This window comes from Falco biarmicus, chromosome 1 (assembly GCF_023638135.1).
Source record: "Falco biarmicus isolate bFalBia1 chromosome 1, bFalBia1.pri, whole genome shotgun sequence".
NCBI lineage: Eukaryota > Metazoa > Chordata > Aves > Falconiformes > Falconidae > Falco > Falco biarmicus.
In genome coordinates, this window is record NC_079288.1 from 103,833,221 (window position 1) to 103,857,640 (window position 24,420).

General features: G+C 48.8%; 1 protein-coding gene across 1 annotated transcript in view; it reads left to right on the forward strand.

Annotated features, from left to right (window-relative positions):
- The window catches only part of FRAS1 (Fraser extracellular matrix complex subunit 1), a 173,663-nt gene that overhangs the window by 140,105 nt on the left and 9,138 nt on the right, over positions 1-24,420 (forward strand). Inside the window, exons 38-64 of the mRNA XM_056355472.1 lie at positions 1,093-1,241; positions 1,680-1,842; positions 2,517-2,652; positions 3,609-3,805; positions 4,189-4,342; positions 4,918-5,181; positions 5,293-5,481; positions 5,889-6,008; positions 6,437-6,616; positions 8,653-8,777; positions 9,459-9,599; positions 10,522-10,749; positions 11,018-11,131; positions 12,334-12,484; positions 13,775-13,934; positions 14,390-14,552; positions 15,011-15,257; positions 16,146-16,490; positions 16,771-16,931; positions 17,312-17,459; positions 18,725-18,930; positions 19,399-19,555; positions 20,205-20,405; positions 21,748-21,935; positions 22,121-22,396; positions 23,428-23,660; positions 24,016-24,176. Coding sequence (XP_056211447.1) covers positions 1,093-1,241; positions 1,680-1,842; positions 2,517-2,652; positions 3,609-3,805; positions 4,189-4,342; positions 4,918-5,181; positions 5,293-5,481; positions 5,889-6,008; positions 6,437-6,616; positions 8,653-8,777; positions 9,459-9,599; positions 10,522-10,749; positions 11,018-11,131; positions 12,334-12,484; positions 13,775-13,934; positions 14,390-14,552; positions 15,011-15,257; positions 16,146-16,490; positions 16,771-16,931; positions 17,312-17,459; positions 18,725-18,930; positions 19,399-19,555; positions 20,205-20,405; positions 21,748-21,935; positions 22,121-22,396; positions 23,428-23,660; positions 24,016-24,176 — 4,957 coding nt within the window. The remainder of the gene's footprint in view (positions 1-1,092; positions 1,242-1,679; positions 1,843-2,516; positions 2,653-3,608; positions 3,806-4,188; positions 4,343-4,917; positions 5,182-5,292; positions 5,482-5,888; positions 6,009-6,436; positions 6,617-8,652; positions 8,778-9,458; positions 9,600-10,521; positions 10,750-11,017; positions 11,132-12,333; positions 12,485-13,774; positions 13,935-14,389; positions 14,553-15,010; positions 15,258-16,145; positions 16,491-16,770; positions 16,932-17,311; positions 17,460-18,724; positions 18,931-19,398; positions 19,556-20,204; positions 20,406-21,747; positions 21,936-22,120; positions 22,397-23,427; positions 23,661-24,015; positions 24,177-24,420) is intronic.

A 24,420-nucleotide genomic window follows, 5' to 3' on the forward strand; every position in this document is an offset into this window, starting at 1 on the left:
GTTTAAGCAACCCAAGACATCACACTCTTTGGTAGCTTGGAGGTGGTCCCTGGGGTTGCATGTGGTACAGGAGTTACCCTGCTGGTGAAGTCCAGAAGGAGGGTGTTTTACTCCTTGTAGATGGTTTAGCAGCAAATGCACCAGTAGTGGATTTCAGGCATGCAGGTACGCTCCCCTTAGGGAGGAGAGATTGCAGTGCACGTGTGAGGCTGGAGAGACCTGAGGTGGTGGCTGTCAGGGAGATGATCAGGGAACTGCAGCGGGTGAGGTAGGATAAGAAGGCAGATGAATGTTTTTTCAAAGGGATCAGTCTGGATGCAAGTCTGGGGCCTGGCCTGGCCTCCTTGTAAGGAGGAAGGCTGACAAGGGAGCTGTGCGGGTTTAATCCGAGGAAGAGAACAGTTAGGGAAAAGAGGATTTCGTTCCTGACCCATATGCTGAGGTTATGATGATTTCTGCTTTAAGTCTTACCTTTCAAGCAGCCAACAGAAACTTTTAGAAAAAAACTGACATCTGAGTTGTGATGGCGTAGAGATGGTTGTATGTAATGTATGTAAAACAAGCCAAAATCGGCTTTTAGTTTCATGTGAATCTGGCTTTTGCAGCATTGCTGTACATTAGCCTGTATTTTACTGTGAACTGAACTTAGCTCTGTGTCTCTGTCTGAAGCACTAGTGGGCAGCCGTTCCTCCCTGTGCCCGCTATCTGCTAAATTTTGGCTCACTTTATCTGGAGTCAGGAAAAGCATAACATAAGTGCTCCAGTCCACTACGAGTATAAAGTAATTTGAAACCAAAAATACTAAGTTTACATCTGGAAGATTGTGTTGATGCAATACAAGGACACAAAGAAAACCTCTCTTGAGTGGAGAGAAAATGAAAATAAATTTTGTGGTAGATTCTGAAAATGTCAACCCCAATTGACTCTGTTCTCATCAGTAGAGTTTCATTTAATATTCATCAGCTGTGGGTCTGACCTGGCTAGCTTGATACATTTCCCTATAAAACATTTTATTCCTCCTTCCATTTTTAGTGGAGGGAAATAAAAGCTAATCTTGTCTTGCTCTGATTTGGTTTGTTGCTTCATGTTTAGGACAACAATTCTCCTGACTCGGAGATACAAATTCAGTTAATCTCTCTGCCTGCATATGGCACCCTCTTACGGACTTCAGGCCCTCATGATGAAGAGCTTTCCAGGGTTTATAATTTCACTATGGAAGACATCAACAGCCAGAGGATCAGGTATCAAAGAGCTATTCTCCTTCAAGCCATGCCAGTTAAAAGCTAGACGGGCTTTCCACAGGGATCTCTGGGCTATGTTATGTTAATACGATGTATCAAAAGATATTTTTTCCTTTCTTGGTCCTGTGAGATTATGAATGAGGGCATTTGCTCTGTGCAGAATTAGGTGTTTATGCATGTCTGAAATGCCAGTAGTTGGTGTAGCTTCAAAGTATGGGAATTTTTTCTGTGTCCACGGTGTCATTGTGATGCTTTAGGTAGGCAACACCTAAAACAGTGGTTTAAAAGAACTCAGGGAATGAACATGAAGGAGAGCTGGGAGCTGAAATACCACCTCTCTTTCAAGAGGTGTGTGTTCACCTCTGAATGCAGGTTGAGATGGATTTGCCTGACCATCAGTGAGACTCCCTGACCCAGATTGTGTTCTGGCTTCCACAGCTACTCCACCACGTTTGAGACCAGCAATCAGCCAGTTACGGACATCTTCCATTTTGTTGTTTTTGATGCTGATAACAACCGGCTTGATAGACAGATGTTCACCATCACTATCACACCTGCCCAGACGATGCCGTCACTCATTGCTTTTGCTGACCATATCACTGTAAGTGGCTACCCAGGATACTAGGAACAGCAGGAGGAATGTCTTAGATGTGAGGAACTGAACAGTTTTCCTGGACTGAGAGGAAGTCACTGAAGAAACATGTAGTTGCACATGCAATCTTATGAGTGCAAAGGGTTAACAAATTACTTGGAGGCCAGGGGAGGCTGACAGTACAGCTCTGAACCTCATCTGCTTACATGTGTTCTAGTCAGGAGCTGGGTTCTCCCTAGGGTGTCCTGTTGGCATCAGTGGAACAAGACTGACTTGCCCCTGTTTAATATTTCGTCCCTTATTTCACCAGCTTGTGTGTAAAAGATGAGCAGAAGTCTGAAAACATCTGGTGCTGTGGACTGATAACACAGCACTTCAGACTCCTTATCAAAACGTTTTGAAGTCATCTCCCTCCTTTCCAGCTTTGCATTCCCCCTCCCTTGCCTTCAAAAGGCTCTCCTCGACAAGAAATGCAGTTCTCACCTTCCAAGAGGTCAGCATGACTCTGCCAGTTTGCTTCTTGCCCTGATTTCATGCTTAACAAATCTAGGGGAGGATGGGACAGGACTTTGGAGACCGGGCAAGCCTCTTCCATCAAGGCAGGCTTGTTCAGGAACAATTGCTGTGTTGCTGTGCGTTGTGTGCATTGGGTGGTAGTTTTGTCATATGCTTTTGCTTTCCAGGTGGATGAGGGGGGCAGGGTCCCACTGCTGGCTCATCACCACCTAACTGCTGATTATGATGCTGCTGCCAGGGAAGACCTGAGGGTCACAGTTATCACTCTACCTATGTATGGCTACATTGAAAACACTAAGACAGGTAAACTGCTTGGCTATCTCCTCTTCCTCCCGGCTAATGAAAGGGAACATGGGAATTGCCATGCTGAAGCACATTCTAATCTGTCTCAGTGCAGTGTTGGTTGGCATCAGTTGATCATAAAGAGCTTGTAAGGTCAGCGTTACAAGAGAAACTGTCTCTGGGGAGCATTTCCTCCTAATTCTGGTTTGTTGAAGACTGGTCTACGTTGTGAGACTGGGGCATTAAGAGCCTTTTCAAGCCCATGTGTTGTATTTTCATCATGCTTTATTTCGGCTGCCCTTGTTACACAGAACAAACTTTGCTAAATCCCTCTAAATGTCCCAGTAAGCTTTAAGGCTGTGAGAGCTGTGGCAAAGCATGGCTGGTAAGGTTCTCTTATCTCACTGTATTATCAAGAAAAGGTAGGACTTACACCATATTGTCCAAAGATGCTCATCCAGGAGACTTGTCTGCTTAATACTGTGTGGTCGTAACAGGAGTGGCATGTATCATTTTACTTAAATCATAACTTCATAAAATATCGCTGTGGGTTGGCCAGTGTAGTGACTTGTTGCAGCAGTGATTGCCTTTCTTCTGGAGAGCAGTGGTTGCTAACCATTACACATCATCCCTCCTAATTGTGTCCTAAACAGTTTTGCAAGGTGAAGCTTGATGTAGAGGTTGTGTTGAGGCCAGATGGCACATGAGCCATTATCTCATCTCTGAAGAAAGCCAAAGTAATTCTGGGACGTGGGATTGCTTGTACTACACATAAAACTGCAGCTTCCTCAATGCCTACTCTAATGCAGCAGATGCTGCTTTCTACAAAGGTCACAAGATGTGTGTGAAAGTCACGTTGTAGGAATGAACATCTTTCTGCACCCTTCACAATGTGCCGTTCTTCTAATCTGGCTCCTTTTGGGTTTAGTTTATCAGTGAATTGAACATCCTTTCACTAGTGATTTTCTGGTTTGCAGGTGAGAGTTTTGGCCCACAGAGTGAGTCTGCTATGACCACAGATGCATCCTTTTCCCTTCAAGATGTTCTAGAGAACAGCATTTACTACTTCCAGAGCGTCCATGAAAGCATCGAACCAACAAGTGACGTTTTCAGCTTTTACACGAGTGATGGCTTCAGCCAGTCTGAGGTGCAGAGCATTAACATCACAATTCAGGTGAGCCCTCTCCTTTGACACACATACATGACTTTTAAAGTACAAGCTTTGCTCACTCCTTTGTAATGTGTGGGAAGGGGATTAAAGGGAGTTTCCTTCCACCCGTCTGCTGCCTTCCCCTAGTACAGGCACATAATTCGCCTGTGATGCCAGAGAACAGCTGTGCATTGCCACCTCTTCCCCAGGCCTTATTTCTCTGGTGTCTTCTCCCTCTTAGAAGCAGCCGTGATGCTAGATAGATTTGGAGAAAGTGGTGTAGCCCATTAATGGATATCAGCACCAGTACTGCCCTTTGGGAGCTTGTGTTTCATTCAGGTGGGCAGCGGTCTTTTCCCTTTGGCCATTTCCCTTTTTTTGACTATGTACCTTTGGGACCTGTGCAGCGGCAGAACGACGAGCCCCCGAAGATGGTCCTGGAGCCTGTCAGAGTGCACGAGGGCTCAGGTGTGGTCGTTACCAACGCCTCCCTCAACCTGCAGGACTTGGACACCCAGAACAGTGAGCTCGTCATCGTGGTCAGCAAAAGTCCAGAACATGGTAAGTCTTGACAAGCTAGGGGGTGACAGAGACGGGATATGTCTTCGTGTGTCACTGTCTGTGTCTTTATATCAATGCACATAACAGCCAGCGATGTGAGGGAGGAGCCTGGTGTACTTGTACAAAGCACATTTAGTCTGTGTTCGGACCAGCAGCCACAGAAGGGCTATGCTTCAGAGCAGACCTGTTCTTTGAGAGTTGTCCCTCACTGTTTGTGGGAGAGGAGAAGGGGGGGCTGCATGCATTCCCCTGGGAAGTTCCCTTTTGTGTTACCCCATTTCCAGTTGTGGGTTCAGTTCCAAAGAGCTGTGTAACTAGCATCTATCTGCAGTGATAAAGCAAGGCAGGGGGCCAGGTGAAGGCTAAGTGTCATATTAGTGAGGGCTGTGCACCCTTTTGCAGATCCCATGTACGTAGCCAAATTCTTACCAGTTTTAGCAATAAGCGGATAACTTCTTTCAGTTGTGCTGGTAAGGCGAGGTCCACCTCTGTGCATCCCACTGAGAGCTGGCACAGCAAGAGTCTCCAGCAGGCTGTCTTCTCCACATCATTTTCATCCATCTGTTGTTTGCCAGGTCATCTCCGCAGGAGGCAGACTGCTGCGGAGTCCCCGGAGCAGGGACGTGTGCTGTCCATGGGCTCATCCTTCACCTACCAGGACATTTTGGATGAGCTGATCGTTTATACTCAGAGCGGTGCAGCAGCACAAACAGATGAGTTTGGCTTCTCCATCACGGATGGTCTCTACACGCAGACAGGGAGGCTAGAGTTCTCCGTGGAGCTGCCAAAGAAGCCACCACCCACATTAGCTGTCAACAGGGACCTGCAGCTCCCAGCTGGTACGGGAAGAGGGAGGAGAATGGTATCACTTGGTATTGCTCTGTGGTCCAGGCTAAAGCTGTCACTTAGCTGGGTTGGTTGAAACTGTGGATTTTCTCCCTTTGATCCAGGCTCTACAGCACAGCTCACAGATCAGCACTTGAAAGCAGCAGCTGTTTATCCAGATGACACAACAATTAGATTTGTCATGAAGAGGGATCCCAGTGTGGGTCGTCTGCAGTTGACCAAAATCGATAATCCAGTTCAGATCTCTGTCAAAGGACCTGTCAAAAGTTTCACCCAGGCTGATATAAATAAAGGTGAGAGTGGTTGGTTTTAGGTAGTCACAGCAAGTAATATGTGGCCGGTTTAGGTAGTCCTGCGAGGAGCAGGGAGTTGGACTCGATGATCCTTGTGGGTCCCTGCCAGCTTGAGATGTTCTGTGATTCTGTAATCTTTATGAGAGGGAGGGATGACTTGAAGCAGGGAAGGGAGAGGGAAAGAAGTAAGATAAGGTTGTTATGTTAGAGCAGAAACACGTATTGTTAAGCAAGTGTTAAAAAGTTGCTCTCAGCAGGAGAAAAAGAATAAAGAGAAAAAGTAATTAAACCCAAATTCAGGAGCTCTGTCAAGCCCCAGACTTATGGTGCCAGCCTGGTTCCAAACCAAGAATTAAATGATGAAGCCTGTAATAAAACCACTTCTTTTCTCCTGTCCCTCTCTCCAGGGCAAGTGGTGTACAGTCACAGGAAAGGGGATCCTGGTGGAAATTTCGCCTTCGCCTTTGATGTGATGAGCGCAGACGGCAACAAACTGAAGGACCAGGTTTTTTATATTAACGTATTAGGTAAAAGACAGTGCTGAAGTTATGTTTTCTTTGCTGCAGAGCTCAGGCCTTTGTAGTTTCCCATCCCATATGCAACTGCAAGTTAAGATGTAATTCTTCAGATGCAGTTTTTATTCGCTGTTAATTCAAAGGCTTTTGAAGTTTGGGGCATGGGGAGAGTTCACGGATGTGAGAATTAGTTCTTTGGCTTCTGACAAACTCACTGAAAAAGGTAGAAAAATTCCCCTTAATATCTTCATACTGTCTAGATCGTCTTTAAGATGTTATAATGTTACCGTCCCCTCGATTAATACCCTGTTTTGGCATTACCAGCCTGGGAGGTGTTTGTGTGCCTGTTGTCTTTTGCTTGAGCACAAGTACCTGCTTTGGATAACGCCAGGGAAAGGAGGACAGGTATCTTAACTCAGCTTTATATTTAACCCTTTCAGAAGACAGAGTACCCCCCTCCATCATCACTAACAAAGGACTGGTCTTGGATGAGAACTCAGCCAAGACAATCACAACCCTCCAGCTCTCTGCCACTGACCAGGACAGCGAGCCAAGCCAGCTCCGGTATGAGATCACCAGACAGCCACAGCTGGGGCACCTGGAGCACGCCGCCTCTCCAGGTTAGCAGGGTGGGATTTTACTTGGTTGGGTACTCCTAGGAGCAAAGCACTGGGGGAGAGCTTTTGAGCCCTAGAGATTGACTGCAGGAAAAATGTGCTTGGAGGCAGCAGCACAGAATTAGGTTTCCTGTTAGAAATCAAACGGTCGTTAGCCCAGAGAGTTGGACAATAGGGTGAGTGGAGGCAAGGCAGCCCAATAATCCTGGGTGAGGATTTATTCAGCCTCTGGGTGAGTTGATGCCCCGTGGTAATGTTGGCTGGTGGCCTTCACAGGTCAGTCCAGCTTGCCGCTGTGTGAATCTCTTCTTTGAAGACCCATTGCAAACCTTCAGCCTTTTTTGTGACCACATGCAGTACAACACCCAAAAGAATCCATCCCCTAATGTCCATGGTAATAGAGCCCACCTCAGTGGACAGACAACTTGCTTTCAGTCCCCCTCTTGGCCAGTGTGTCCCTTGATCCCAAAACACCAGCCTCTTCTCCCACCTGTGCTTTGGAGAGGAAGAGAACTAACTGCTGAGTTAGTTTACAAAGGAAGCTGCACTGTGGAGTGATGGATTATGCTGGATAACAAATTCTGGTAGTTTGGGGAAGGGAGTTGGTCAATCCTGTGAAACTCAAAAATAATTACCTCCAAACATGATCTGAATTTTAGAGTTGCCACTGACAGCACGAATATTCTGCCCTTCTCTGATGAATTAATCTAGATCTATGCTGTCATATAATATGTTCTTCTGACTTACATTATACTCATCTAAGATTATATTTCTTCTCAGAATTAGATTTCTCATTAACATGGGATTAAAGTGGAAATATCTGCTCTGTGTTTTCAAGATGCAGACAGTCCCTGTACAGCTCAGTTTGAGTGTGTGGTTTGCCTCATCTTCTCACAGTTTAAGAAGTCCTCTGGCAAACTCGTTGGAAAGCTAGGAATAATGAATGGAAGTTATAATAAGCAAACCCCCTGCTGAGAGAAAATTGAAAACTTGCAATATTTTTGTCTAAATTGCAAACTAAACAGAGAATCCTGTACTTTGGAGACCTGAAAGAGCTGGATTAAGGATTTTATTCGTCCTGTTATTTAAAATGTGATGATTCTGATTTCTGTGCTTTTTTGTGTCTGTGATGGACTAAGAAAGACATAGTGTCACAACACTGTGAAAGAACTGTTCTCATGATTTAAATGACCGAAACCTAAGGCGAGAATACCAGAGTGTTCAAAAGAGGGCACAGACCTTTAAAGCTAATGAGCTCTGAGGAAACCTTGGATAATCATCCAGTTTTGGCTCATTTATTTATATCAGATCCTGGTATCGTTTGTAGTGTGGCCAATACTTGTCAGTAGCCATTTAGCATGATAAATCAGTGAAAAACTTTTTGTCAGGGTTTTTGTTGTGGCTAAGAGCAGTAAAACCATCAAGCGCAGCAGTGAGACTTAAAGGCTCAAGTGCTTTTTAAAATGCTTGTTGGTGCCTTTCTGTGCCTGCGTCACACCTAATGACCTGTAAAGATGTCACTGGAAGTCAGAGCTGAAAATGGGACTCAATCTGTTCTAAATGCAGGGGCACAAGGAGAGGGAAAGGGAGCAGAGATTTTTAAGGCATTTTTGAAAAGAGCTGAGGCCAGGAAACCTTTTGCTCGTACTCAACAATGCCTTGGTCAGATCAGTCCTGCACTGTGGTGAAAATCAAAAGTGTTACATCTGCCACTTTTCTCACAGCTTCTGTCTTGGCCCATCCCCAACAGGGTGTCCTGACAGTTTGAGGTGCCATCATGAAATTGTATGTCTGGGAAGAAGTCTGTACTTCTTTTTGCAGAAGGGGTGCCATTGCACTAATGTAAAAGTTATCCAGCTGAGTTTTTAGGAGCCTCCATGTGAGCTAAATCCCTGGCTCAGCTGAGGTTCACAATACAGCCTGAATTGGAGCAGAACAAGCCAAGGCTGAGTGCTTATGGCTAGATATGTTCAGCTCACTATATTTTTCACTGCCTCACTCTTTCTATTGAACATTTTCCTCTATTGTTCTTTTTCTAGGGACAAGGATTAGTTCCTTCAGCCAGGCAGATTTGGCGTCTCGCAGCATTCGGTATGTCCACACCAGTGATGCTGAAAAGCATACGGATGCATTCACCTTTTCGGTGTCTGACGGAACAAATGAGGTGAGTGCCAGCATGGTTTTTTGCCCAAGTCAGAGCAGGCTATCGATTCTGTAGGATGTGACAGGAGTATTTTCCTCTTGCGTGCTTGCAAGAGACAGTTACACATCTCTCGCAATGAAACAAGCCACATGTGGGCTTGTCATTTGGCAATGGTGGGCGCTTTTACTTCCCTTGCTGTGAGAGACCTGACGTAGCACAAGGAAGGGAGCGATCCCTGTGTAGGTAAGGGGGAGCCACCTGTGATGTAGCCTTGTGAGACTGGTTTACCGAGATTTCAGTGTCTGTTTCTCATCTGCCTACCAATTGCTCCTGGAGCTCAGCTTTGATCCAGTGCACTGACAACATACCCAGAAGCACAGTTAGACCCTTGAGAAATGTCTTCTTCCTACTTTCTGAAAGAGAAAAATCACAGCAGAGGGACAAAGTAGAATGAGGGAGGGAAGGAAAAGTGGATGTCCATAATTATCACAGAAAGAGGGAGAATAAATTAATGGGGAGGAATAGAAGAGGTCACCTTCACATGATTTGAGCTCAGAAGGTCACATTGACTCACTACACAAGGCCAAAATGAAGTAACCCACATTCTAGATAACCGTGGTCTCTTTAAAGCGTTACTGTTTCAATGGAGCTGCACTCCTGGTAGACTGAATTCATCAAGAGAGGCTTTTCCTCCTGTTCCAGGTGAGGCAGACATTTGACATCACCATAAATCCTGTGGATGACTCCTTACCCGTAGTGCAAAGCCTCGGGATGACGGTTCAGGAAGGGGTGAGGAAAACCATCACAGAGTTTGAGCTTAAAGCAACAGATGCTGACACAGAGGTAAGGCAGGGCTCCCGCTTGCCGCCTCCCTCCTCTCATCTGCGCCAGCTGAAAAATGGGCTTGTGTTCAGAGAGAGAGATTATAGCGAGTGTCATCTCTCCCTGTGATCATACCCCGTCTGATCGCAGCATCAAACAAACAGCTTGTGGAAGGCCCAGTTTGTATATAAATAGATGAATGAGTGTTTGAGCAAAGCAAAGCCCTGGCTTGAGAAATGGCTTCATCTGGCATGTCCCTCAGACACGGCAACAAACCTGCGTGGAAAACACGTAGAAGTTGTGATCAGAGCTAATCCTTGCCCTGTCCCACCTTATCTCTGAACACTGTGGATTTGAACAGAGTTTATATCTAACCTTGACACTGAGTTTGTGCCTAGCACAGATGAAAATGACATTTCTTCCTCTTCCTGGGGCTGGCTGGAGGCTAAGCCACTAGCCTCATGTTGGTTCTGCCTCCCTGCGCTGCAGTTTCCCTGCAGCAAGAGAGCTCCTGGCTGCCTGTTACTGCCCAGAGCCAAAGATCCTGCACCAAAGGTTCTCACTGCTTCCACCCTGACAGAGATGACATGGAGCACGTTGCTTAGAATGGCTGCAGAACTGGGGGACTGCTCTTGTGTTCGTGGAGTTGTCACACGGGCAGGAGTCGTGTCAGACCAGCCAAACGAATAGTTTGGTGTGATGTGTGTAGCCTAGCGCTCCCTGACTGGGGTTGTTTTGTACATAGCCACCTTGGGAGAGGGATAAAGAGAGGGCAGGGCTCAGGGTGAATTAATTCAGTGTGTGGTGCTGTGTTGGCACCTCTGGTGCTAGGAAAGCTGTCTGGGCATAGAGTCCCTCTCCAGGCAGCTGGAGCTGGAAGGACATGCCTGTCCTGGTCCTGGGCTCATGCCTTCAGCTTTGCCGCTCTGTCTCCTTGCTGCAGGCTGAGTCAATTACGTTCACAGTCACGCAGCTGCCCCGGCATGGCCTGATCGAACGCACCAGCAATGGGCAGCATTACCACCAAGCCAGCACCTTCACAATGGACGACATCTACCAGAACCGCATCAGCTACAGTCACGATGGTAGCAACTCACTGAAGGATCGCTTCACTTTCACTGTGTCTGATGGGACCAATCCCTTCTTCATCATGGAGGACGGAGGGAAGAAGGTAAGGGAGGAGAAGGGATGTCAGGGACACCTCTATAGGTGATACTCAGTGAAGGGGAGACTTAGCTGCTGTCACTCCACTGAAGATAAGTGCTGAATATGCCTGTTTCCACAATGCCATTTGCTTCTTACGTGGTGTACCAGCCTTCGTGTGCGCAAACTCACCCCAGGACCTTGATCCTAACAGAGCTGAAGGGAGCAAAGCTGGCAGTATGGTGGGCGAGGCTCTGACTCCCAGAGTAACAGCCGTCTCTCTGAACTTTTGTCAGGTTGTGACAGCAGCACCACAGCGCTTCAAAGTGGACATTCTCTCTGTGGATGACGGGACACCCAGGATCATCACCAACCTGGGTTTGCAGTGGCTGGAGTACATGGATGGCAAGGTAACTGCCACCGGCTTACATTGTTTCTCAAGCTGTTCCAGAAGGAGGAGCTTCACAGGAGAACATCCTGTTCCTTCAGCATTTTGATTTTTGTGATGGAGAATGGGTGTCTCTCTGTGGCCGTGAAGTGTCTTGGGAAAGGCAGAGGTGTGCAGGGATGCGTGCTAAGCGAAGCAACATGGCTCCAGGGCACTAAATCACTTCCTGGACCATCACGCCTGGCTCTTGCTGGCTCTTGCGTGAGCTGTGCAGTGCAGTACAGCTCTGCCCACCTTCCTGGGCAGACATGTCCTGCCCCTTGTCCCTCCCCCCCAGGGTACATTTTCAGCTTTGCTAATGGCAGAGAAGGTGTCGTGTGCCGCAGCAGCCATAGCAGAGACATGGCTTTCAGAGGAGTGTGGCGTAGGGATTTCTGGCTGTGACATACCTTTGTTTTGCTGAAGTCCAAGCAAAACCCCAGGAAGCTCCCTCTTGTGCTTGTGTTTGAGGACCTAGGATTAACTGCAAAAAAAAAAAACTTTGATTCTTCCCAGGAAGAAAGGTTGGAAGTCACTGTAGTAAGAAATGGTGTTAAGAAGTGCTGTCTCAGCTCAAATGCCTTTCAGAAAAAACACTCCTGCAGCCTCAGGCAGTTCAGTTCTCTTTTTCTCCTGCTGATAAAGGTGTTTTCTTTTTAAAGAGAAAGCAAAATATGGTGGAACTGAGGCACATCCATGTGAGGTCATTTGGAGGAGGACCTAGTGCAAGCTCACTAAAGCCGCATGAACTGTCCTGAGTGAATCCTTCCACTTGAGGCTGTTGGCAAATGTTTTTTGCAAAGCCTGGCCTTGCCTGAGCACTGGCACAGTTGATGGAGCAGTGGCTTCCAGGTGAAACGGAAAGATTTGTCGTAGCTTTTAGCCCCAGCTAGGTAGGACTGGGCAGCTTGCTCTGAATTTGCTTTTCTTTGAGCCATGATGTTTTCCTATTAAACAAGCAAGACGTGAGGCAGGATTTGGAGCCTTCCTGTGCTGTCAGACACCTTATCGGGTATCTGTCTGTTCAAGGCCATGCCTTGTCCTCTGTGCTTTTACATCCCCTAGCTTTCCCCTCACAGAGCACTGTGTGACAGAGGGATGGTTGGGCTTTTTGGGTGAACAGTCAATCGGACTTGCACTGCTGGATCTCCAGAGTTTGACTCCCTTGGTTTGGCTTTAATCCAGGCAACCAATCTAATCACTAAGAAGGAATTACTGACGACAGATCCTGACACAGATGACAAACAGCTGATCTATGAGATAACAACTGGTCCCAGAAATGGTTATGTGGAGAACAAGCTGAAACCAGGGATGCCTGTGACCACCTTTACGCAGGGTATGAAGCTGGGCTGTATACTCTTGCTTTTTTCTTTCAGCTGCTTCAGTTTGTCAAGACAGCTTGGGGAAGCAGGGGACAGGGACAGGAAAAGGTGGGAGGGGAGAAGACACAAATGTCTCAAAGGTGTGTCAAAAATAAGAATTGAACTTTGCTGTCATTTGCAGAAATCCTGTAAATTCCTATAGATGCCAACCTGTGTCCTGTAGCACATCCAGGTTTTCCAGACTTGTTAGAGCTGGAGATTTGACTTGGGACAGTGAAGAGGAGCTGTAGGTATTGCATGTGCACCTCGTCGTCACAAGGCCTGGTAGATGTTTACCGTGAGGGTGGCGAGGCACTGGGACAGGCTGCCCAGGGCAGCTGTGGGTGCCCCGTCCCTGGCAGTGCTCAAGGCTGGACAAGAGCAGCCTGGGCTGGTGGAAGGTGTTCCACTAGACCAAGGCAGGGGGTTGGGAACCAGAGGGTCTTCAAGGTCCCTTCCAACCCAAACCATTCTGTGATTCTATGTTTAGCCACCAGTGCAGAGTCAACCACACATGGAAGGTTCGCTCATGCAAGACTGAGGGATTCTCCATGAGGATGGGGAGTAACTACTTCTCACACCGCTGTGCTTGTTCTGATGGCTGCTCCCCCCCGACTCCCCCAGGCAGGCTGAGGGCGAACTCGCTGCACAGCCTTTCTCAGCACTCCTGCTGCTGCGGTTTGCAGAGCCTGGCACCATGCTGCCTTGGGGCCTGTGCAGGTGCAGGCAGCAGCTCTGCCTGACCCTTCTCATCAGACCCTGCCAGCCACACCTGGCACCCCATGTGCACTGGGGGGAAAAGAAGTAAAAAAAAATTGGGGGAAAAAAGAAGCAAGAGACCTGTGTTATTTTCGGGCTGAAGCTTGGCAAACGTATTATACTGCAGAAAGTCAGAGAGCCTGAACCATCTCAGCAGTGAGAAGGACCCCCGTTAGGACATGTCAGCTTGTAGAACAGACCTGAAATACATGCTGCCGCAGTGAACGGGTATTTCTTGCGTTTCATCAAAGCTACTTTCAATTTACCTGATTTTTAAGTGTGAGCTGTTACGGATAGAGACTAGACAAGGGAATGTCTTGTCACGGGTTGTAGGCTGGCTTCTACCACAGGTAAGACCAAGGAAGCTGGAAAAGCTGCTGCAGCATAAGGGGCGCGTGGAGATCCTGGTCCCTGAAGCCGTGTGGATGCCCGTCTCCACACTGCTCGTCTATAAAACTGCCATGGAATGTCTGGGTTGGCTCATGGGATGTCTTCTCCCCCGGCAGAGGATGTGAACCAGGGCCTCATTCGGTACGTGATGCATGAGGAGAAGGCTCAGGAGACCATGGACAGCTTTCAGTTCCTAGTGAAGGACAGCAAACCCAATGTGGTCAGTGGCAACATCTTCCATATCCAGTGGTCTCTCCTCAGCTTTACATACACAAGGTAAATGGCACGGGGTTTACAGCACTCTTCTGACAGATGGGCTCTTACCTGGAGGTTGAGCTCTGTAATATGTTATTGGACCTACGGCACAGAAATTAAATTCTGGGGCACTTTCTGTCATGTTTCTGCCTGTGTTCCACTGGCACCCCGTCAGGAGCGAGGTCTCGCTGCTGTGTGCTGTAGCCTCACGGGTGGCATGCCTGTTGGATTAATTAACGCTGGCAATTTCTAGGTGGGCCGGGCATGTGTTTGTCAGTGAGGAGAAATACCTGCAGGGTTAAACCATGGAGCAGGTTGCTGAGTAGCTGCCATCTGCCCAAGTCCCTGGTGATTAGTGTCCCTCGGATTTTCTGTGTAGACAACAGTCAGCCTGAATCTGCGGTGCTTGGTACCAGCGTAAACACACAAGTTTTGCTCCCCAACCTGTTATTTGTGTCTGCTTGATGCATTTCCAGCTACACCGTCCGAGAGAGCGCAGGCTCCGTGAGCGTCACCGTGAAGCGGATCGGTAACCTCAACCAGTACGCGATCGTCCTGTGCCGCACAGAGCAGGGAACGGCCACCTCTGGCTCCACTTCGCAGCCGGGAGAGCAAGACTACGTGGAGTACGCAGGGCAGGTGGGTGGGGGACACCAGGAAGGGGAAGGTCTGACCACGCATGCCATCAAGCCTAGATGGAAGAACTGATAAAAACACAAGGGAGACTATTTCCTTTCTAAAAATGTGTGGGTTATTTGCTTTCAGAAGAGGGTCCCCTTTCTTTCATCAGTTTTTTTATGTTGACAGATAGGCTTTGCAGCAGTGTTCTGGCAGACCACAAACGTTCCAGGTTTGCCTGAGCGGCAGGAGTGTCACTCCTGATCGTGCAAAAGGCTAAAACCGTGACCAGAAGGGGTGGGGGCCCACAGCCTCCATTTGCTGCTGCCTTTGACCTTCCCGAGCCATTTGGCCTTGGTTGAAGTCAGTGTCTGATGCTGCCCACGCACGGGGTCTGTGACACAGGCAAGGGTGAGGCAGGGAGGACGGAAAGTTTCAGACCCCAGTCCAAAAAGAGCAGCCCCCTTGCTGCCTTCCAGGTGCAGTTTGAGGAGCGGGAGGACATCAAGGCCTGCACCATTATCGTTAACGATGACAAGGTGTTTGAGAACACGGAGAGCTTTGCCGTGGAGCTCAGCATGCCGGCCTATGCTCTGCTGGGGAATGTCACCCGGGCCACGGTCACCATCACGGACCCGGAGGACGAGCCCACCCTGCAGTTCGACAGGAAGACGTACCACATCAGCGAGAGCGCTGGATTCCTCTCCGCTCCTGTGGAAAGAAAAGGTGGGTCGAGCCGGACAGAGTGACTTTCCGTGCCGCACAGGAGGGAAAGCGGCTCTGCGGGCGCTGCTGTGGGTGGGTGTGCAGAGCCTGAATCCCCACGGCAGAGCGGGTGGGTGGGGAGCCCTGGAGGCAGTGGTCAGCCTAGCCTCTGGGCAGAGAGGTGAAGCAAAGGTTGCGAAGGCTGCCTAGAGCTTGGATTTTAATTCTGGTTTTTTTTATAGATAACCGAAGCAGTTTAGTGCCTGTTATCCTGCAGTCTTTTAGCACATGACTAGGCTTACTGCAAAGCTGCCGAGGAGTCTTTGCGGCATATAACTTTGCCAGGCACAGGCAAACAACTGTTCCCTGTTGGCAGGCTATTAACAGTGACCCCCAAAACAAGTGGTGTTCTTTGGGGTTTGCTTGTTTATGATTTTGGGGTGATACTTTGGTTTTTTAGAAGGAGCTTTGCGGCACAACTGAAATGCAACAACACGGGGCAGATGGGGGTTTTCTTTTCATTTTTCCCAGCTCTGCTGTAAGATTCACGAACGTAGTTAAAGCTCCTTACTTTGGGATTAATTTCTCTTTCCAGCATCAGGAGTAAACTCATGGATTTATTTGTTGCTTCTCTGTGACCTAGGTGCCGTGTTTGATGTGGACCCTGTCATTGGGCTATATATTCTTTAATAGGCACGTGCCACCCGCTTCCTGATCATAGTAACCAAGAGTACAGATTTGGAGGTAGACCTAAGCCAGCTTCTATGCAAGTTTAGGAGAAGGGGCGGTGTTCTTTTTTACTCCTCACCCTCTTTTCTGAATGCTGCTTTATTATTTAAGTGAACAGTGTCTCCACCAAACAGAGTAACAGTATTGCCATAAAGTTATGACTTTTCTGTTACATCTTAGGGGATACCAGCAGCACTGTGTCTGCCATCTGCTACACTGTCCCCAAATCAGCCAAGGGAAGCAGCCTTTATATGCTGGAATCTGGCTCTGACTTCAAGTCCCGTGGGATGGTGGATGACAGCCGCATCGTCTTTGGTCCGGGTGTCACCACGATGACATGTGATGTCATGCTGATCGATGACAGTGAATACGAAGAGGAAGAGGAGTTTGAGATCGCATTGGCCGATGCCTCAGATAACGCACGCATTGGCAGCCGGGCTTCAGCCAACGTCTTCATTGGTGGTCCCAACGATGCCTCCACAGTGTTCCTGGGGAACGCTACCTTTACTGTCAGCGAGGCTGCAGGTGAAGAGTGGCAGGGAGCTGCCCCGAGGCTGCTCCGCAGCACGTTGGGGTGCTTTCAGCAGCAAGAGGTATCAGAAGGAGCAGTTCAGGGCACAGCAGGAGAACTGTGAAAGATCTGCAGAGGGTTTCTGTTCTTCCCTCTGCCCCTGTGGGGAAGGCTGGGGGGGTTTCTCTGCAGTAGCCTGTGAAGGGCAAAGGGCATGCTGAAGGGAAAGGGGTGGTGTTGTGGTATGTGGCTGCTTTCTCATCTTGGTTCTCTCATGTGCAACTGGTGATGCAGGAAACATTGAGATTCCAGTCCTCCGACAGGGACCTGATCTCTCAACCCCCGTCTCAGTGTGGTGTGCCACTCGGACATCAGACCCTCCATCTGCCAGCCCAGGAATCGATTATGTCCCCAGCTCCAGAAAAATAGACTTCAGGCCAGGCAAGACAGAAGAGGTGAGGAGCCACTTTGACTTCTGATGAGCCTGCTCAGTCTGGTGACGCTTCCCTCTTGTTTATCTGCCTACTCTATATTTGCCTGTTTTGAAAATCCTCTTAGGGCCTCTTGAGAGTTTTTAATGAATCTGCTAGGCACAGGCTCACAACTGATCAGCCCTCCAGCCAGAGGAGGCTTGGTCAGACCACCTCTCCCAGGATAAAGGTGGCTGCCTGTTCTCTGAAATGATATGCCAGATTTATCTAGAACATTGTTTCCCTTGGTTAATGAATTCAGAAGAGGCCTGACATAATGACTTTACATTAGACACCCAGATGCAGGTGCCAGGAGGGATGAAAGCTTTGCATCTCTAAAAGCAGGACTTCCGCTTTCCTTCTAGTTCTGCACTCTGACAATCCTGGATGATGCGCAGTACCCAGTGATAGAAGGGCTGGAGACATTTGTTGTTTATCTCAGCTCACCCCATGGAGCTGAGCTGACAAAGCCGTTCCAAGCGATCGTGGCTATTAATGACGTCACCCAAGATGGTAAGTTATCCATGGCAGCTCTCTCTGGCCCATCCTAGCCTCTTCCTTAACACTCCATGCAGCAGGAGGCTAGTCCGAGTTAGGTTATTTCTAGGCTGGATTTAGCCTGTTTTCCTGGGATCACAGAATCGCAGAATGGTCAGGGTTGGAAGGGACCTCTGGAGATCATCTAGTCCAACGCCCTGTTAAAGCAGGTTCTCCTCCAGAGCGGGCTGCACAGCATTGTGTCCAAGTGGGTTTTGAATGTCTCCAGAGGAGACTCCGCAGCCTCTCTGGGCAGCCTGTCCCAGTGCTCTGTCATGCTCACAGTAAAGAAGTTTTTCCTCACATTCAGCTGGAGCTCCCTGTGCTGCAGTTAGTGCCCATTGCCCCTTGTCCTGTCACTGGGCACCACTGAAAAGAGCCTGGCCCCATCCTCCTGAGACTCCCCCTTAAGATATTTGCAGACATTGGTAAGGTCCCCTCTCAGTTGTCTCTTCTCCAGGCTAAACAGGCCCAGCTCTCTCAGCCTTTCCTCATACGGGAGATGCTCCAGCCCCTTGATCATCCCATTCCACTTGGCAGCCCTGTTTCTTTCTGTGCTTCACTGTCCACAAGAGCTTGGAGTCTATGGAAGTGCAGAATTAATTTTCCTGTAGTGTCCCCGCACGTTCAGCCACGCATTGCCTCCTCCGCTCAGAGCTGGCCACATTCCATGCTTTCTGTGAGCTAAAGCCCCCCTCACTATGAGAGAAAATCTCACCACGTGTTTATTTTCTCTTGTCTTTTAACATCTCTTGTGTTTGCTTGCCTAAGGAAAGCACACACTGTATAATCTAACTCTGTAGTAGTTATAATAATTTCTGCCTTTGCATCGTTTGTTGATGTCTGCCCTCCTTGCTGCCAGCTGTTTGTTCCGTGTCTGCCCGCAGACAGTAGAATAATGCTTTGAGCATCCATTTCAGTACTGAGCCCTGATACGGTCCCCTCCTGACACACCTCGCAAACATACCATCCCTGTACCGCCGGCCCTGCCTGGTTCTCCAGCACATTGCAGCCGCGCCAAAATGGTAGGGAAGGAACAAGCATCGTCAGCTGTTGGAGTCAGGTGGCTCAGTCATTGTTTGTTTGAAACCAAATCCTGTACTGAGGCACAGTGAAGCTGCTGTTTTATCCCCTGGCTGCCAGGCTCCATGCAGCAGTTCTCCCAGGGTATATCTGCCTCCATTAGCTCCTGTCTTTCTGGATCTTCAGCACTGCTTGACCCTTTTTATTACCTCCTACAGTACCAAGCATGCAGTTCACCAAGGATACGTACACGGTGAAGGAGAAGGAGGGTACTCTGCACATCCCCATCTTCCGCACTGGGGACCTGAGCTATGAGTCCTCGGTCAGGTGCTACACCCAGAGCCAGACAGCAGAGGTCATGGAGGACTTTGCAGAGAGAAGAAATGCAGAGGAGTCTCGCATCACTTTCTTGAAAGGGGAGAAGGTGAGCTGAACCTGGCTTAGAGGGACAATGAAGAACCATTGACGGAAGAGGTTCACATCTCTTCCTCAGCTCTGCATTGTCAGAGGGAGCTGGCAGAGGTTATCCAAACTCGTCTCATAGGTGCTTAAAGTCACAAATTCTGCTCCTGGAAATATGACACGACTCTGAAAGGGTTGTTTATTTCATGATAAAATTGATTAAAATGTGATATGCAAATTGTCTGCGCCGGTAGGACTCAGGACTGTTGTAGCTGCTGGTTTGTGGAAGCAGGTGTCTTCACCGCTGTGTCTTATCCCAGAACTGTGTGGTTTGTCCACACTGAAGCAACAGCCTTGAAAATAAGAGTTTCTTCCAGGATTGACAGTACTCGGACACTAAACCCTAGACAGTGAAGTACCGTGTGGCCTTTAAGGTGGCTTCATCAGATTTACAAATGTTTCCTGTTTTCTCCTGCTTACTTGGCTTCAGGTGAAGAACTGCAGTGTTTATATCAGTGATGACTCTGCCTTTGAACCAGAAGAGCAGTTCCTGGTCTGTCTTGGTAGTCCACTTGGAAACCATTGGAGTGGAGCTAGGGTTGGGAAGATGGACGTGGCAACCATAACTGTCACCAATGACGAAGATGGTAAGCAAGGATGCTCAATGAGGATGTGGTTGTAGTGTAGGATGCACGTTCCCAGGTAGTCAGCACAGTTGCATCAACACTTAGCAGTTTAATTTAGTACACATGAATGCTTTCAGTCGTGTGGTCACAGCTCTGTGTGCAGATCTCGGATGCAATGGCTTTGTGCAAGGGGCTGGTCTTAAGGGAGAGATTGAATAACAATGGCTCGAACCCCCCCATTTGTCCCATTTCCCATTCCCCTGCAGCTGCACAGGGAGTTGCCGTGCTTCCCCTGGGAGATGTTGCCTTCCCTCCACAGTGTCACAGCCTGGAGAGATCCATGTGGAAGAAGGAGGATGCCAGGTCCCTCTGGTGTCACTGCTGATGGGGCTGTAGCACCATCACGTGCCATGGGTTTGGGGGCATGTGGTTCAGTGGGAGGCAGGGGATGGGAGAATCATTTGCCATATGTGTTGGGGTTTGCCCCACCCTTGCCCTAGTTCACATCCAACCCTTCCAGCTGCAGCTGGCCCTGGCTTTGAGGAGGCCCTTGCTCTGAAAATCTAAAAGGAGCTGAGCTTAGCTCACCTCAGTTGCTGAATGCTCTTCAGCTATAAACAGTCAGCCAGTGTGCAAACCTGAGGCTTTTTCTTCACTGCTGTTTCTGTAGCACCCACCATTGAGTTTGAAGAAGCTGCGTACCAAGTGCGGGAGCCGCCTGGCCCAGAGGGTGTTGCCGTTTTAAACATCAAGGTGGTCCGGAGAGGGGATCAGAACAGGACCTCAAAAGTCCGCTGTAGCACCCGCGATGGCTCAGCTCAGGCGGGAGTGGATTACTATCCCAAGAGTCGAATGCTCAAATTCAGTCCAGGTAAAGGGTCCTTGGAGGGAAGGTTAGAGGTGGTGGCATGTCCAGGGACATTTGGGGTATGTCAGAAAGGAGGATTGAAGGGCAGTCTTCAGGGGATTTGGAAAAAGCGACTGTTTGCATAAGGTTTACAACACAACACACAGGTCTGTCTGCTCCTGGTGAAGTGAACTGCATTCGTTGTAAGAACGCATAATATACCCTTAGATTTTGGAGTTTAGATTTGATGTGGGGTTTGATCTTGGGTTCATCGCAGTCTTTGTGGGAAGAAACACCTACCCGGCTTTTAAGCGTGTTACAAGTGGGGTGCAAGTCTTTCCCCCTTCCCTCGCGTTAGACATTTCCTTTCCCCTCTCTGCCCTTCTGGTTGCCTGATCGTTCTCAGGTCAAGCACACCGGTGTTCTGAGCACCAGCCCAGTGCTCAACAAGCAAAGTGCCAAGCTGCTGCCCGAGCAGGGGGGCCATGAAAAAAAACGAGGGAACGAAAGCGGTGGTGAGCTCTTTGCTGAGCAGACTGTCAGTGCCTGAGGAGACAGAGATGGTTGAGACTTTCTGCTCGCTGGAATTAACATCACTTGAAAAAATTGGAAGGCTATCCCAAATCTTCCCATGTTTTCTCTTGTGTACTACATTTTATCCCTTCATAATGCCCTGCTGGGTAAGAAGGATCTGGAGTTTGGTTGGTTTGGGGTTTTTTTCTGGGTTTTTTGGTAACACTTTTAAAATATACTACATATCACTGTGTGGTCTTTTAAAGTGTGGTTCTTCTGGGCTGCAGCCTTGCACTCTGCTATAGCTGTAATTTTGTTACACAAAAAGGCTGAACTGTTAAACGGTGGTCAGAACTGAGAAAGAAGCACTGACATCTGGCAGGTGAGCATAAAGTGGTCTTCAGGGGATGTAAGGCTCAGCAGAGATCTTTCAGGATCCAGTGCAGCAGCTCAGACCATGTTGCTGGACCAAGAAACCCTCAGCAAAGTTCTGCATACTGGTGTGAAGGGGAGAGCACAGATGCTCGCAGCAGAGGTGGGGATGTTCTTTGAATCATAGATTTTTACTAGACAGGCATTATTAATCCTCAGGTGGCATCTGCTAGTAAATCTGTCACCTGATCAATTGGATCAGTTGTCATAGCTGAAGTTTTATGTATAGAGTAGACTGCTGTGTGGACAGGGCTAAATTATTAGTAGCAATGAGCGGAAATAAAATTTATAATGCATATTTTATCATAAAGTTTCAGCAGTCCTAGCCTAGACCAGCTGTGCAGGTTTTTTATGAGAACTTTAGAGCAATATTTGATGATGAATCGAATTCTCTCTATTTCTCTTGCCTTTCCTCTCACAGGTGTGAACCACATCATATTTAAGGTGGAGATCATGTCGAATGAAGACCGGGAGTGGCACGAGTCCTTTTCTCTGGTGCTGGGTCCTGATGATCCGGTGGAAGCTGTTCTTGGAGATACCAGCACTGCAATAGTGACTATTTTGGATCAGGAGGCAGCAGGGAGCTTGATTCTACCAGCACCTCCCGTGGTGAGTTGCCCATTGCAATGGCTGTGATTTAGTACCCTTCAAGTACAGACTGAAAACCCCAGTGGGATTTCTGAAATCAAATTAAGAGCTACAGTAATGTAGCGGCTTGGAGCATGTGGGAAGGATTGCCTTTTCTGCCCCTTCCCTCTACCCCAGGTAAACGCTGCCATCTTGCATCCATACAGGTTGTCACTCTGGCTGATTACGACCGGGTGGAAGAAGTGACCAAGGACGGCGCGAAGAAATCCCCTTCCCCAGGCTATCCGCTCATCTGTGTCACTCCCTGTGACCCTCACTTCCCCAAATACACAGCCATGAAGGAACGCTGCAGCGAAGCTGGGATCAACCAGTCTTCAATACAGTTCAGCTGGGAAGTCGCGACCCCCACAGATGGGAACGGAGCCAGGTCACCTTTTGAAACCATCAGTGACAACACACCATTCACTAGCGTCAACCATAAGGTGTGTGGCAAGGTACCGGCATGGCGAAGGTGCAGGAGCGTGTGGTGTAAGGCAGGGAGGGCTTGCAGCAGCTCTGTCCGTCTGTGTGATCGATCACTCACTCATGTGTGAAATTTGGTTGCATCCCTGCCATTGGATAGTCATGCACCTGGAAAAGTGGCTGTGCCTGGATAAGAGCTCTGCACGCTGACACGACCTGTGTTACCAGAGTTTGGCTGTGGGACCATGTGCTTGCCCTGCATCCTGCTCAAGCTGCAGGCAGGGCATAGCTCGTGGGATGAACTGCTGTTCCTTCAGGCACTCGTTTTGCTGCACTGCTCTGTGTGTGGCCTGACACCTCGCTCTACCCGGACTGTTCATGTCCTGCCCCACAGAATTACTGTTTTCCTCTGGGGACTTTTCCCAGGCGCTCCCAACTGTGATGTCTCAGCTCTTTTGAGGCATCCAGGTGTGTTTCTAGACCACGCCTACTCATGCATGAGATATTTTTAGTGGGTAGCGTGCCTTTCAGTTACACAGAGATTAATATCTAAAATCTCAAGTTTGGGAATTGGCATGAGACATGGGTGCTTCTTTAGGGATTTTTTTCTTTTGGCTTCAGAAAATTTAGCACTGTTCTTCACTGAGCCTACTAAAAGCACCGCTTCTGTTGATGTGGGAAGTAGCTGCAAGCACTCAGACACTTCAGTAAATCCCTGGTGGCAGGAGACAGATGGAGTCTGGCAGATCATAACAGCTCAGGCTCCCTCTTCCTCCCCACCCCCCCAGTATGTGGGCAGAGTTTGGAAGCTGTAAAGCACCCGACATACTCGAGCATCTACTGCGGCGTAGGTAGTGAGGCCAGTCGCGCTCGCATGCCCAAGTGGCCAAGCAGGTGTTGGCACACGCATGCTCCTGGTTAGTGTTTGCATGTGCCTCGCCTCTGTGCTGCCTCAAAACCCCAGGACAAAATGATTTTGCTACACAGCCAGACGTTGCAACACTGGTGTCTTTGACCCACAGGCTTGTTTCTCCCTCCTCGTTCCGTGCAGGTGCTGGACAGCATTTACTTCAGCCGGCGGTTCCACGTGCGCTGTGTGGCCAAGGCTGTGGACAAAGCTGGCCATGTGGGGACCCCCCTGAGAAGCAATGCAGTTACCATAGGCACAGACAGTGCCATTTGTCACACCCCTGTGGTGGCAGGGACAGCCCGAGGGTTCCAGGCACAGTCATTCATCGCCACACTGAAGTACTTGGATGTTAAGCACAAGGAGCATCCCAATAGGTAGGAGCCTGGAGCGGGGAGAGCGCAGGCCTTCACCAGGCCCCTGGCACTTGCGGAGCTGGCTTGGGTCGAGAGGAGAACCTCAGATGGGTCTGAAACCGCATCCCTCCGTGCAGCGTGACCTTTTGAACAGCACAGGGTGCTCAGGGCACTGCTCCTGTACCCTTCCTTGCACCCTTCCCTGGCCTTCCCCTCAGGAAACTGGAGTTGGTGGGACAGCTTAAGGAGCAATGTGTAGAAGGGGAAATGTAGTTGAGACTAAATACAAGGCTGCCACTAGCAGGCTCACCCTGTCTGTGCTGGGGCTGCTGGGGCGGGTTTTTTTTTCCACTGTCTCATCCACTCTTTGTTCCAGAATCCACATCTCAGTGCAGATCCCCCATCAGGATGGTATGCTGCCCCTCATCTCCACCCTGCCACTGCACAATCTGCATTTCCTTCTCTCGGAGTCTATCTACAGGCACCAGCATGTCTGCTCAAACCTGGTCACCGTCAGAGACCTCAGGGGCATCTCAGGTAACCTTTAAAGCCGGCCTTTGCTTTCCAAACTTGATGGTAGGGAGAAGCCAGTAAAGAAATGGAGAGAAGGCAGCTTTGCCTTCCTCTGGGCTGTCTTAATATTACGTTTATAATAATTACTCTTCCTCTACTAATAGCAGTGAACAGAGTTGCCCAGTTGAAGAGGAGATAAGATGCCTGGGGATGTTTACTGGGGTTAAGCAGCATTGCTCTGTGTGAGGAGGCTGGAGTGCTGGTGATT